The following is a 14,656-nucleotide window of genomic DNA, read 5'->3' as shown; positions in this document are numbered from 1 at the left end:
TGAATAATAAGGGCAATAATGAGATCAAGTGCAGCATCAACAAAGTGTCCATAATAAAAAATGTAATATATATATATATATATTTTATGGATTCTATTTCTTATTACAGATTATTTTTAGCTCTTGGTCTTGGCACTGTATGAACACAGGGAGTGAGCCAAGCCTTAGGCACTGGGCTGTGGCTGAGTTAGGCCAGACAGGAGCTTCTTGTGACTCCAGCCCTGCTGGGTGGAGGAGAAAAAATTCTCTCAAGAGTCCCAAGGAATCAATGAAGCCTGGGTTTTAAGCTGGAAAACTTGCAGACAATGAGATGAGCTGCAAGCCCAGAGATGAGCAAGTGGGTCATTAGTGATGTATGTGCCTGCAGTCACACCATCTCCAACAGCCTCCCTGCCACAGCTCATTGATCTGAGGATATAAAGGGAAGAACAGAACAGAACAGACGGGCTCGCACCCAAACTGAGAACAGACATAGGAAGAAAGGTTGCTGCAACTTATGCTGACCTCTAGATATTTTCTTCTTGACTAGTTTTGGGGTCCTTCAACACTTTTTCCTGCAGCTCAACAATAGCAATGTCATCACTGAATTCCTTTGAAGCTCTTCTCAGCATTCTTGTGCAAAGTTGCAAAGGAACTCAGGGGAGCACCTGAAGTGGGAATACACAGTGAAATTTATCATGGAGAATATTATGTGAGCTTCAAACAGATCAGTGGGGAGGACACTTAGGAAATAAAATATAAATCTGCCACACTTTTAAACTTGATTTCAGTGTTTGGTAAGTGTACAGTATGTTTCTTTCATAATCCTTGTGACATTTAATCAATATTAATCTGATGGAGGATGATTCCTCCCTTTCCTTAAACAGGATTAAGGGAACACAATCTGAACACACATTTCAGCCTGGACTCCAAGCCTATACACTTTACATAAATGCTATCCTTTCAGCCTGGAATGTACTTTAAGTAAAAGCAAACACAAAGAAAACTCCTCAGTATCTCTCTCTCCCAACACAGCCTGTTCTTGTTAATAAAAAGACAAGTTTGCAATCTGGGTGAGTGGATTTTGAAAAAGGAGAGCAATGTAAGTTGGATTTGCCATTAAAAAGAATGGAAAACAGCATCACACCTACTGCCCTTAAAGCATGGGAGCTATCAGAAGTATTCATTCAGGAATTGGTAATTTTAATTTCTTCCCTTGCAGAATGGGAGAAATACTTTATTTGAAAGAAAACATCCAACAATTGCATCTCAACCTCTGGGGAAAAAAACCAAAAAAAAATCCCTAAACCCACCCAATTTAAATAAATCAGATTTCTTTTCTATACAGCTTTTAAATTCTCTGTCACTGCTGATTACAAGTTAAATCAGTTTGTGACCCCTGCTTCTACACGGATACAGCAACAGCATGATTCCTAGCTGAGAGGAAAAAAAAAAAAGAATTTTCTTGTGGCTTTAACCACCGAGAGTAAACATATGTTTTTGCCCTCCACTACTCCTTAATTTTGCTAAACATAATTTTTTCCCATAATCACAGCTCTGCAACCAGCTCAAGGAAATCTGACAGAACTGCACTGCCACAACTGAGAGCTGAAGACCGTGGAGGCAGTTTCCAGCCTGGCTAGTGCCAGTGCTAAACCCTGCTATCTTCATTTGTCAGCACATTTCCCTGCTCCCCTCGTTTTGTTCCCCACCCCTTTCCTGCAGGACCAACCACTACACGACAGCTTGGCAATTGCTCCAGGACTGCATTAGTGTTGCTGCCTAATTACCTGTGGGCAGGGAGCTCTGAGTATTGCAGCTGCTTCCTAGAGAAGTTCCTACATCTCCAGTAAAAGGTCAAATGCCCGTCCCAGCTGGCTGTGGCTCGTTCCTTTCTCTGGCTGAGAGCACACAAGGAGCTCAGAAGCAGCCAAAGCAAGCTGGAGCTCATTTGCAACTGGGTGAACTGGGAAAGGGCTGTGGCCCCAGGCTGATGGTGCAGCTGGAGGCACAGCAAGGCATCCCAGTGAGGTACCCCAGAGAAGTTCCCTGTCCTTTGGGTTAAAGGCACCTTCCCCTCCACTGCCTTTGTAAAGGAAAAGGATTAGAGCAGGAAAATGTCTCAGTTTCGTAAGACATGAGTATTGCAGCACCATGGCTCCTTTTAGAAGGCCACTTACAGACCTTGTTTTTCAGGGCAATGCCCAAAATCCACACTACAAAGACTGAAGCTTGGCATTTACCCTCAGGCATAAAGCTGCAGCAGACTCAGTGGTGAGACCAGAAAGCTCCATTTCTTCTCTGGGTCAGGCCTGATTTCAACACTTGGCTACCAGAGTTGTTCCCTCTGCCACAAACACATCAGCAAAATGCCATTTGGAAATCATAATGGCTGCTGTAAAGGGCAACCATGCATGCTATGATCCATAAATAATCTCTGCTGAAGAAGGGTACATGCTGTAAAAATGAGTAGTAATTCCTGGAAACTGTTAAATTTCCAGCTTACCCCACCCTCTGAAATGACTGATACCAGACAAATATCTCTGTGGATTATTTAATGAAATATAACGACTCTTGCAGTCATTAAAGTTATTCTGCTGTAACTACTGCAGCAAGCAAAAGCTGAAAAGGACATGCCAAGAAGTCCCTAAAAGTTTAATATGGGGGAAATGTGAGCAGAGTCCTCTAACCAGGCTGGCACTGCAGCCACAGCTCTGCAGGGCTGCTCCCACATCAAGCCAATACAGGGAATCCTGAAAATGTTTGTAGATGTGAAGTTTAAAGTAGCTGGGGCAGCTTACACAGATGTGCTACTTCAGTAACATCCACATTAAATCCTGTTCTCCTCTTGTCCAAAGTGAAGGATATTATTGCAAGGCTTTTTTAACCCTTCCACGAGTAACAAGCCACAGCACCTTGAGTTCTATAAATGCAGAGCAGGACCCCAGCAACAGCCCCAACACTGCCATTTAAAAGAGCTCTCTACAGTCACAGAATGACAGAATGGTTTGCCTTGGAATGGACATTAAAGGTCATTTTGTTTCAATTCCCTTGCCACAGGCAGGGACATCTTCCACTAGACCAGGTTGCTCTGAGCTCCATCCAACCTGAATGGGGCATCCACAGCTTCTCTGGCCAACCCATTTCTGTGCCTCACCACCTTCACAGAATCTAATTTTTTTATGATATCTAATCTAAATCTAACCTCTTCCAGTTGAAAACCATTCCTCTTCCTCCTGTCACTGCATGCTCTTGTAAATAGCCATGCACTCCTGGACCACACTGCTTTTATTGTGGGTATTCCTCCACTAAATCCTCTAAACTCTTTAATAAACAGCTCATAAATAAAATCCTGGAAATGTGCCTTGGATTTAATTACTCCAAATATTCATAAATTTGCAATAACCTTTCAACAGCTGATTCCTCTTTCCAGGTGCAGTCCCAGGGAGCTGGAGAGAAACTTGAACAAAGAAAATGTTCCCAAACTAACAGTCCTAAAAGTCTAACCTGTGGTCAGCATTGACATGCTCCACATGGTTCACTGCCCAAAGGGTGTTGGCTACAGTGCAAAAGAAGCTACAAGGTAGAAATGGAATTATTGGCCAATTATTTGACAGGAGAGCAGGGAAAGATTGGTGAGATCAAAGTACTTTTAAATCAGCCATGGTGCAGGGCCAGGTCACACTGCTCCTGCAGTCTTTATTCTGGGAGATGAAAGGCATCCTACCCCACTCTAAATACAGCTGTTTTAGTTAGGGTTTGCCACAGGAGAAGGCTTTAGCCAAATCTTTATTAGGCTCCATTAGAAGAAAAGCTTCTGCCATGCTAATCCAAATGTCTGAGAGACATTTTCTGGGGAGTGGGAGCAATGCCTGTATTGTTCTGTTGTAGAGAAGGGACCCTGTGGGTTGTGATTAATCCCATGCTTGTTGGAAAGCAAAACAGTAATTTTAACAGTGGTTAAAAAGCTTGGTAGATTTGAAAGGGGACAACATCCAGCCTATGCAATCCCACCTCCCACAAAAACCTCCCTCCACACTCAAACCAGACTTCCAGACTCCTGTAAGCTGCAGAAGTGTAGCTTTTGTGGTATTATCTCAGCTCACTGCAATGCATGTGGATTCCCATCAACATTTAGCCTTCAAAAAAAAATTGGTTAAATCCATCATAAATATTAAACACCAGAGTATAGTGGCAAGTTTCCCTGAAAACAAACTTCAAAAAATAATCTCAAATAAAAAAAGATGTCAAGGCCCTTGAGAGAACTGACATTGGCATGTTGTCTTATAAGGCTAAATTAAGCATCTGACCAGAGTTTAATTTCTGTAAAAACTCATGCTAATTTAAATTGCTTTAGATTTAATTAAAAATGCCTTTCTATAGAGATAATAATGTAACTCTGTTAATTAGTATCAAGTGGCATCTAGAGGGCATATTTAAAAACTAATCTGGAGAATAAATAGAGCTAATTAACAGTCAGAATAATGCTTTATGATTGTCTTTTATTTATAAATGCTACAACGTTCAATAAGCTATTAAATGAAATTGTAATTAATATATATCAAAGTTATTTTTAATACTCTTTTAACTAAGGAGTGTTTCTTACGCCCCGTTTTTCAGATGGTCTAGACACGTTTCATTTCTGGAGGGAGGCGGGGAGGGAGGGAGTAAATACAAATTCAATTAGGAGCAGCTCATTTATCTCCCCTACGAGGGTCCGTGTTTAGGAGCCCACGGGGGCGTCCAGCCAGGCGTGAGCTCTGTGTCCGTGGGGTTTGCCCAAAGCTCTGCTGGCCAGGGCAAGGGCTGGCAGGGCAGGGCTGCACATCACCCCACACACCCCCCAAGGGCACCACGGGCAGAGAAGGGGCAGATTTGGCCCTCGGAAATCCAAGCCTTGCAAAGGCAGAGCTGAGCTTCTGAGGAAGGAGAGCAGCTCTGAGGTTTGCTATGGGATCTTTCAAAAGACCACGGGGTGCTCCAATTCCATTTGGGGAGGAAAGGGATGCTAAGAGTGAGAATGTGTTCCCATCCCATCCCATCCCATCCCATCCCATCCCATCCCATCCGCACACAAGCACTGGCAGAAGAGCTTGGAAGTAAGAGGGCAGAGTGGAGTGGTTGTAAGGCTCAGTTTTTATAGGGCTTCTTGCAGGCAAACACAAGCTCCCTCAGGGTTTTCTGGACCCAGGCAGTGCTGAGCTCCCAACTTGAGCAAGGTGGGATTTTTTGTGTCTGCACAAGGTTGTGTCAGTGTTACCAGGGTTCACCATGGCCAGAGGGCTCAGATCTGCCCTTCCCCTCAGACACGAGTTCCTGTCATCCTCCAGTCTCTCCTGTGATGACAGGTTTGACTGGATTCACTATATCAAATAAAATCACTGAAGTACTCTAAATTACGTCATACATGAAAAGCAGAGGTGGCCAGCTCTGTCTTTCTGTCCTTTAATGCTCAGAAATCAGAAATAACTCCCCAAAATACAAATCAAATAAAAAGCACTTTCATATGGTAATCTGCACTGCCCATGCTGCACAGCTTTTTGAAGCACCATCAAATGCATCGTATGTCCTACTTGCATTTGTTTTTAATCTAAAATTCTGTGTATTCTTCCCCTTTTTTATCCCTTGCTAATGTTGAAAAACCCTCTAGATACCCAGAGCAGGGTTCATTTCAAAACAGGAGAGCAACTCTTTTCTCAGGACAAGGATTCAGCATCGGTTTGTAGCACAAACTTCCAGAAAAAAACTTTGGAGTCCGTACAAAGAAAAGAGTTATTGTCTCTGGCAATATTGAAAGCTGCTGCTGTGACCTCTGTGGGATGACTTTCATGCCAGGCTGTTGACACACACTTGCCTCTACAAGAAGTGCATGTTCAGTAGTAACAAGAACAAGCTGAAATTATTTACATGGCCTAGACGGGTGTCAGCAGACACATTCCAGCAGCACCTGAGAGCCCAAACAGCAGAAGAATGATCAAAGGAATTTGTCTGTGTGCTGCAGCTCGGACTGGCCTTCAGAGCAGACAAAACCACTGCAAGAAACACGAACATATGGTGTAACACTTCCCAGCATGGCAAACAGCCACGGCAAACACTTTTGGAGATAAAATTAGATTGGGGAAGCAAAGCTGGAGAAAAACAAAGCCAAGAATGAACTCAGAAAGCATTTCAGCTCAAGGTCATTGGAATACTTGCTATGTAACATCACCAGCAGTATCATTCTGTTTTTTCTTTTCTGATAGATCTGCAAAAGTCAAACCAACTTCAAGAAACACTCAGTTACAGGTAAAAATCAAAGTGCACTACAGTGATCAGCAGATTTTTGATGCTGTTTATTCTGGAGACTAAAACAAGGCAAAAACTTAAAACAGCTATCAAAATTAATTCCTGGTTTCTTGAAAGTACAGAGGAACTTAAAAGCAATTTTTTCTAAGTATGTAATCTGAAAAGGAGTACTTGCAGCTTGTAAGGAGAAGGTTCTGTGTCTTTTTTTAAATCAACAAAGTAAATCTCTCTTATTTTAAGGTCTCCAAGAAAACCCTTAAAAACTGTTGCTTCCAGACTTCATCTACCCTGCATGAATTAGTTCTGAAAGGTGCAGTGTGAAGGGAGATTTGTTGGAGAACATGGACTGTTACAAATGTCCCCGACTCTGGAACATCACAAGAATTTTGAATGGGCCTCTTCAAAGTTCTAAACAAACAAAGATACTCTTAATTTTGTGAAGTTCAACACTTATCCTGGGAAGCCCACCTAACTTTTTATAGCTGGTGACTGAACTAGTCCAGTGTGTAACAACAGTGACCTGCAGAGAGCTACACCCACCCTGTCTACAAACAGGAACCATCCACAACAGCAGGACATCAGGCAGCAAAAAATGTTAAAGGTTGGATACCAAGTCCCATTTATATTATACATAATATACTATTAAATAGCTAGAAATTATAATAACAATAATAATAATAATAAAATACCATCTGTATCTATATATAATTCCAAGCTCCTTATTGATCTGTTTTTACAAGAGAAGTTAAGGAACAGTTGGGAATGGAAAGATGCATCCAAAACAAGTCACTATAAAACAGATATTGGTGCCTCCACAGAGACCAGCAGCACTGCTGTGTGACTGTGAACAACACTGAGCTACTCACTCTGGTCCTGTGTGAAAACATTCCTGACCAAATCCCAGACTAACCAAAGAGCTTGGATTGAACTGGGGAGCAGAAAAATTCAAGTTCCAGACAGTTAATTTTATATAACTATCAAATAAAGTTTCAAAATTTCCAATTGCCACAACTGTTTTTTTTTTCTCCAATTAAAGACAAAAAAAAAAAAATCCCAAGAAATAAGAAAGAACCCCTACATCCCAAACCCAGAGTGTATCCCCAGTTCTCATTAGGAAATACCGATGTAAAGCCTGGCAGGCAGCACAGCTGGGGAGGCAGATCCTCCTGCTGTTTGTTTCAGAATGAAGGAGGAGCTGGTGACAGTGCTGGCACCGAAAACATGAACCCTGGGGTTTCCCTTTGCACAGTGACTGCAGACATGGGCACATCCCTGGGGCAGCCCCTCACTGTCCTCCACCCCAGATCCAGGAGATAAAAGCTGTTCAGTTCCAAAACTGGTTTTAAAGCTACTTCACTCAGCCAGACAAATCATTTCCTGGGGAGTTTTCTTCTGGAGGGGAAAGAACAAATTGTGCAAGTTAAGAAAGTCCCCACATAGAAACTCCTGGCCTTTATCTGCTTGGAAAAGATTCAAAGTCATAAAGGTTTTGTCTCCAAAAGAAGCTTCCAGCAAATAGGAAGGAAAGTCAGGCAAAACTATACTCAGATTTGAAGAGGTGCATATTAAAACTGTGGCTTAATGAACAATTCTTACCTAGAACTCTCAATCTCTCTGCTCCCACCACCACTTCGTTGTCATCTGCAGAAAACAGCAATTTTCCAGAGAGGGTTTTCACCTCAAATTTTTGGCTGTGTGCTTCCACTGCTTGGGGACCTAGGGAAAAGGAGCTTTACTTTAGGGAGAAGTATAAGAAAATCACAGTACCTTCATACATTCAATAAACCCATTTGCTGGGTAATAATAGCTCAACAAATTACATCAGCGACACCAAACAGGGAGGCTTTTCAGATCTTATTAGGAAAGGGCAGTTTTCTACCCAAGTAACAACCGCTCAACTATTTTTACTTATGCTTTTGTTAATGCTTATGTGTGCCATAAAATCACCACTGATCTTGGGACAGCTGGGATATTTTACCAAAATGACAGACCCACATGTGAAACAGCAATGAACATACCCAGCCATGCTTTGAGAGTATTGGTGCAGGTCTAAGAGGCACCAAGAGTTCCTGGGCCCATTTTGCTTGGACTGATGCTACTGTGTAAAAGATTCCTGGTTTTCTAGCTTTTAAACATATCTGGATTAAAAATCTATCAGTGTCATGTACAGCCCAATTAAAAAAAAAAAAAATAGACAAACACCAGTACAGGAGCAAATGTTTTGTTTTAGATCCCTTCAATCATGTGTAGGCCAACAAAAATGGCATGCTCTCACAGTGCAGAAAGTTTTTAGACAAGTAAAACTTTCCTTTGAAGATCTTATTTCAATTCTGCTGCTTTTACTACAGGCTGCTGTGCCCTACAGTGCTGGAAAGCCTCTGGCAATGTGTTTTTTTGTGGGGTCTGATAAACATCAGCCACCTGAACAGCAATTTTGTGCAGGTTTGTGGCTCAAAGGCTGCCAAGAGTTACAAAGAGGCTGCCCCGGGTTACTGACCTGGGCCAGACTTTGGACAATTCACCACTGAACAACCCAGGCAACTCCACCTAAGCCACAGCCCTCCTGGAATATCATCCTGCACGAGGCAGGTGCTTGGACTTTGCATTAATTCTGGCCATCTTCAAGACCAGTCTCGTTTCTCAAAAGACAAGAGAAATAACACTTGAAAGCCAGTATTTTCTTAAAAACTCCATCCCTACCCAGCATTTCCCTGCACAGGTCACCTGTGCTGGCACCTGGACACACAGAATCATGCATGTGGTTTGCACTTCAGACACGTGGGGCTGTGCTGAGATCCCTGGAAATACTCAAAAACTCGTGCAGCCACCCTGAGAAAATGCAGTACTTTAAATCTGATTTTTGCCTTGCTTATTAACCACCTCCCCACTCATCCTTGCAGCATGCACTACATGGGACCACATCTTTCCTCCACTGTGAAACCAAAGCTGGTGCTGAATGCATAAAAAGCTCAATAACCAGAGCATCACACTGGGAGGTATCACTGAATCCCAAACTCTCGTGACACAGAGGTGCGTAAGTGAACCAAACACCCTCTTGAAAACATGGAGAACCAACAAACTGAAGACCTTCATTCTGAATGTGAGTATCAGGGAGCCTGGGGTCGAATTTATTTCCTTCCTCCAGGCAAGTTTCACACATGCTGCCTAAATAATTGCTCACTGAAGCTGCATATTTAATTATTTAATACTGTGACTAAAGGCCAAGATGTTATATAAGCAAACCAAGCAACCCAGTCTCAACTTAAAAACATGTTTATAGATTACTGCCCTTGCCACACACCAATACTTCTCACAGTCCATGCATAAATCTCAGTAAATATATCTCTGTCCCATATCAAATATAGATGATATGCCATATATACAGTGCCATATTCCTTATATAATGCATTAGGCTCTTTCAACCCAAATTACTCAGGCATTCAATTCAAAGGTTGCTGTGCACTGGGGATTTACAAAACACCCACTTCCCCACCCAACACACTCTTGTTTGGGTGCAAAGGGAGTTCTTCATCAGCAGAAGGACTTTAAATTGCAAACAGTTGCCACAGTTGGGCTCTAGAGTTCTCAAGATTTCAGGCAAGTTATAAATGTCTTAGGAAAAACCTGTGCTTGTTACAGCAGAAATGTCAGCCTGGCGTATGTTCTTCCTGACCCTGATGTCATACAACAAACATTTCTAACTCTGGACTGGCTTTCAGATGAAAATGACAGTCTGCTTCGTTATCAGACACCCCAGCCAGTTGCCTCTCCAGCATGGCCTTCCTGTCTCTGGCTTTGTTTCTACAAAGTGGAGTGAAGTTTTCATTTCTACTCCCCAAGACACGCAGGCTCGCTGCCGTGCGCTGTCTGAAGCCAGCAGAGCACCCCAGAACACCCACTTTCATCCCTCCTTAATCCCTGCAAGCAGCCTTTCCCCCTCCTTACCTGTTACAAGGCGAGTGAGGACTTTTGTCTTCTCGTTGAGGATGTTCACGGTCACGTTCCTGGCGGACTGGAAGTACAGTGGGTTGCCCTGGAACGAGACCACGAGACCAAGGGTGTGAGATGGGGGTGGCTGCCTGGGTGACACATCTGGAGCTGCCCCCGAGGCTGGGGGCACGGCTGGGCTGCACCTACCCTGCAGTAACTCCTCCTGTCCAGGTCAGACACCACAGCTCTGTCAGGCCCAGGCAGTGCCGTGCTTTAGGGATGATTGCCTCTATTATTTTAAAATGTGCAGGTGATATGGGACCTGACCTAAGCTTCCCAAAGGTGTTTTGGGAAGGTGGTTGACTGCAGCAGTGCATTTCAGAGGCAAATCTGCAAAATTACAGCTTCTGATGACTCCACTGGGTGACAGTGTGTGCCTACCACATGAGCAAGCCATGCCCAAGGGCTGGGAAGGAGAAAATGTGATTAACATCTGGACAGTGCCTCAGATCTCAAAGCACTTGTGAACCATCTGGCACATTTCCCCACCACACCGTGGGCTGGGACGCCAGCTTGTGACCAGACCCGTCCCACCGGGTCTGCAGAACACAAGACACGAACTCTTCCCCACTTCCCACCTGACCACAGAGAGTTCTACCAATTTCTCATTTTTATGCTTTAAACACACCTCTGAGAGAAGAGCCAGAGCAGCTGGTAGCACACAGGAGCCACACAGCGACCTGGCAGCATCCATCTCAGCTATTTCTCCTGCAGAGTGAAGCCAAAGGAAACCCACAGCTCCAACCATCTGCCTGCTCCTGTGTGCAAACACGGCCCAGGCACCAGGGAAGTTGTGTTTTCCACAGGCAGCCCCAGCCTGCACAGCTGGTTTCTCAGGGGCTATCAGCCACCCACAGCACCAGCACGGGGTGACCCCAAATTAAATCAGCCAAAAATCCAAAGTGAGAGGTGGAGATTCACCGCCAGCATCTCTTCGTAAAGCCTAAAGCACGCAGCTGATCAAATTCATCAGCTGACAGAGACACAGGATAGACAGAGGAGATAAAGCAGCAAGAAAATCAGCAAGAATTTGAAAAGTTTTATGTCCGATGTCTTTTTTCCAGCATTCCAAAATTTTTCCATTAAGAATGGATAATCAGGGTGGGGACAGAGAATCATGTGGGTCAGGAATGTTCTCCTTGCCTCCTGAATTTGTAATGAACCCAATATTTTCATAGATGCCATTTTTTTGTGGATCATAGCAGGACTAAGTTGTCTGCATATAAAATATAACAGGAACACAGAAATAATTCCTGGGCATCCTGTGGTGGACTGGGCCTTCAGGGAACACTCTAGTGATGGACAAACAATTCCCAGCAGTGTTTTCTGAAAACAAACCTCAAAAAACTAAAATAAAACCAGCCTCACATGTGACCAAATATTCACAGTAATTACATTTGTTGCCTTCACTGTTTTTGCAGCATGTTCCCATGGGATCAGTCCTTCATCAATAAAGAGGAAAATGGGGTTTATATAATCAATTATAACTAAAACATTCTGGCTACATCTAGACTATTTACAACTAAATTAAAAAAAAAAAAAAAAAGAATTCCACTTAATCATTTCCGGATTTTGGACAAGTTTCAGAAGCTCTTGGTGCCTCTGACCCCTCCTACACTAAATGAAGACAAGCCATCCTTCTATACTTCTGCAATGTGTCGGACACCTTAAGTATTACTGTATATAAAACTGAATTATGATTAATAATTTATAAGTAAGGATCAGTGGTAATGACTTGTAATGATTCTCCTCTAATTTTTGTTATCTTCTAGAACTTCTAGAAATTAAAGCTGATTATTTATTCCTATTCTATGGTTAACAGCTGAGAAAGAAAAGATGGCTTCACTTGGATCCCCCCCTGCTCAGGGACCTGATTTGAACACACCCAGGAACAGCAGTTTACTGCTGCATATCCATTTCCCACTTACACATAAAGGGTATTTTTAAAGGTAGACAGCTACAATCTGCATAATGTATAGTTATAGGTGAGGCTGTAAATACTATAAACGTGCCATAAGAAGCACAGAAAAGTTGTTTTGGTTTTTTTTTTTTTTGACTTTTACTGTCTGAATTTTTCTTATGGAGTTTTCAAGCAGCTGGAGTGTTTTGAAAAAGCCAGGAACTCTAGTCCACATTCAGGCAAGAAAAATAGTTCAATTCCCATGACTTTGAAAACTCTGTTGCTGCTCTTTGTAATATGAGATTGCACTACAGAGGAACTACAAGATAAGCCAGTGTAAAAAGTCACAGAAAGAGCTGTTCTGAAGAAGACCTACAAGACAAGGAAAGAGCTGGTATCCATCTAGAAAAGGCTTAAAATACATAATCAGTCCTGGAAATGTTTACCCCAGCATAGTCATCTCATTCACTCATTCAGAACTCAAATTCATGCAGCCTTCAAAAAATTAAATTTCCCTAATGGAGGAGTTATGTTTTTATTGGTCTGCAGGGAAAGAACATTGGAAGCACTTAATGCAATGCCTGCTCTCATTTCCATAATACTTTTTCCATTAAGGAATGAGTAAGAACTGAAGAAATGACTCCCTTTTGCTGAAAATTCGGCAGATTTTCCATCTATCATCTTCTGTTTACAAAGGAAATAACATTGACATCTTTTAAACACTGAACATTAAAAAAAATGTTTCCTCTTTTGCAAGCTTGGTGAAGATGCCAGCTTCTTTCAATCACACAGAACAAAATAATGAAAGCTTTAAAAGCCAGTTAGGATTTACAACTGAAAAGACAAAGCCTTCCCCTTCTTTTACACTTTCATGTTACCATGACACAAAATGAAGTATTCTGATGTATATAAGCAGGTGGAAATCTAGACCAGTATGGCATCAGCACCACAATAAAACAGTTACGTAGAGAAGCAATATTTTCATAAACTGTCATAGCACTTGATGGAGCTGGAGTTGGAATACCAGCATGCAATAAACAAGCACATCTTTTAAAGACTCTTTGGGCTGGTCATGTCCTTTCAGCTCACCATGAACCTGCTCTTCATCTCTGCAGGAAATGCTGGAGAGTAAATAATCGTTCTGCCTCTTACTCCAGCTCCTCATTAGCAGAGCCAGTGCCTTGAAATAATTCAAATGTTTGCAGACACACAATAGCATTTGCCACAGCTACTCAATATATTAAAACATTGCACACATGCTGCAGAAGAAAGAATATGAAAAGTACAAAAATATGTCAAAACTGCACAGCTTGGTTCCTCACCAAGCAGAGGTATCCAGTAAAATATAGAAAACTTCACAAAAGGTATCAACTTTACTGTTTGCTAGGTTAAACACATGGCAAAACAAGCCAGAACAGCTCACTAGCTGTCTTTCTTTGGCTCACTTTGGAAGAGATGCTAAAAACTCCCAGATCAGAGACAGAAACAGAAAAAGCCCTTTGACTGACAACCTTAATTTGCAGCTGAAGCATCCCAACTAGTGCTGTCTTCAGGGAAATTCAGTACTTTAACAGATGTCCTTAGACTGTTTCAGGGAATTATTAAAAATATTTGGAAATCCTTTTAAATTTTTAGAGGCAATTTAAAAATAATGCCTCACAGTCAGCATGTTTGTAGTTTGGATGGCCAAAAGGAATAGCTTTGATCTGATCCTATGGATTCAGACTTCACACAGTAAGTGCCAAGTGAAGCTTGTGGTAATAATGGAAACAGTGAATTTCCTGCAGGCTTGACAAAGTAATGGCAAAAATAAAATCTTAAAGCATAATCTAGGAGCAGTCTATGGAGAAGTCACTCAGAGTACCATTTTCCTGCTCAACCCCACCTCTCACTGACATTACAGGAAGCAAACACTGCTCTATGCTCAGCTGGACTGTCAGAGGGCAAAAGCTTGTTTTCTGTAAGGCAAGCAGCCAGCAAAAGCTCTCCTGCTTCTGGCCTACAGCCACAAGCAGCACTCACCTGCCTGCACCCCTGGGTGCTGTTCCAAGGGGAAGTTTTGTGTGGGTAATGAATATATTCCTTCCTTCAAATCCAACCAGCAGCTCATGTGATAACAGCAATAACAGCAGTGACACTTTCCTGCCCTGCATTTTCCACTGGTAGGAACAACTCAGAGCTGCACCTCGGTTTTTTCTGGTTTGATGCAGCAAGAATTCATCGCCCAATAACTGAGAGACAAAGCAATAATTTTAGGGCACCTGAAATGGTCTTCATTAGGAATGGCAAAGTTCTAATGAAAAGCCACAAAGGCGTCCCACCTCTGTAGTTTCAATTTGTGTGGCCAGGTCCAGAGCACTGTTGAGGACACCACACGGTGTGCAGCTCATTAGAGCAGGTGTCAGGCACATCCCCTGACCTGCCAGGAAAGCTGACCTTGTGACCCTTACTCTGTCACTTTTGGTCAGTTGACACAGACATGCTTAAATGAGTCTTCCTGAC

The 14,656-nt window shown here is 42.5% G+C and overlaps 1 protein-coding gene across 1 annotated transcript in view; it reads right to left on the bottom strand.

Moving 5' to 3' along the window:
* The window catches only part of SGCD (sarcoglycan delta), a 136,061-nt gene that overhangs the window by 45,981 nt on the left and 75,424 nt on the right, over positions 1 to 14,656 (bottom strand). The window contains exons 4-5 of the mRNA XM_053956762.1: positions 10,210 to 10,297; positions 7,861 to 7,980 (exon numbers count right to left, since the gene is read on the bottom strand). Of these exons, the coding sequence (XP_053812737.1) occupies positions 7,861 to 7,980; positions 10,210 to 10,297 (208 nt within the window). The remainder of the gene's footprint in view (positions 1 to 7,860; positions 7,981 to 10,209; positions 10,298 to 14,656) is intronic.

The sequence above is a fragment of the Vidua chalybeata genome, chromosome 15, assembly GCF_026979565.1.
Source record: "Vidua chalybeata isolate OUT-0048 chromosome 15, bVidCha1 merged haplotype, whole genome shotgun sequence".
Taxonomy (NCBI): Eukaryota; Metazoa; Chordata; class Aves; order Passeriformes; family Viduidae; genus Vidua; species Vidua chalybeata.
Note: the sequence above shows the minus strand (reverse complement) of the source record. Positions and strands in the feature narration are given on the sequence as shown.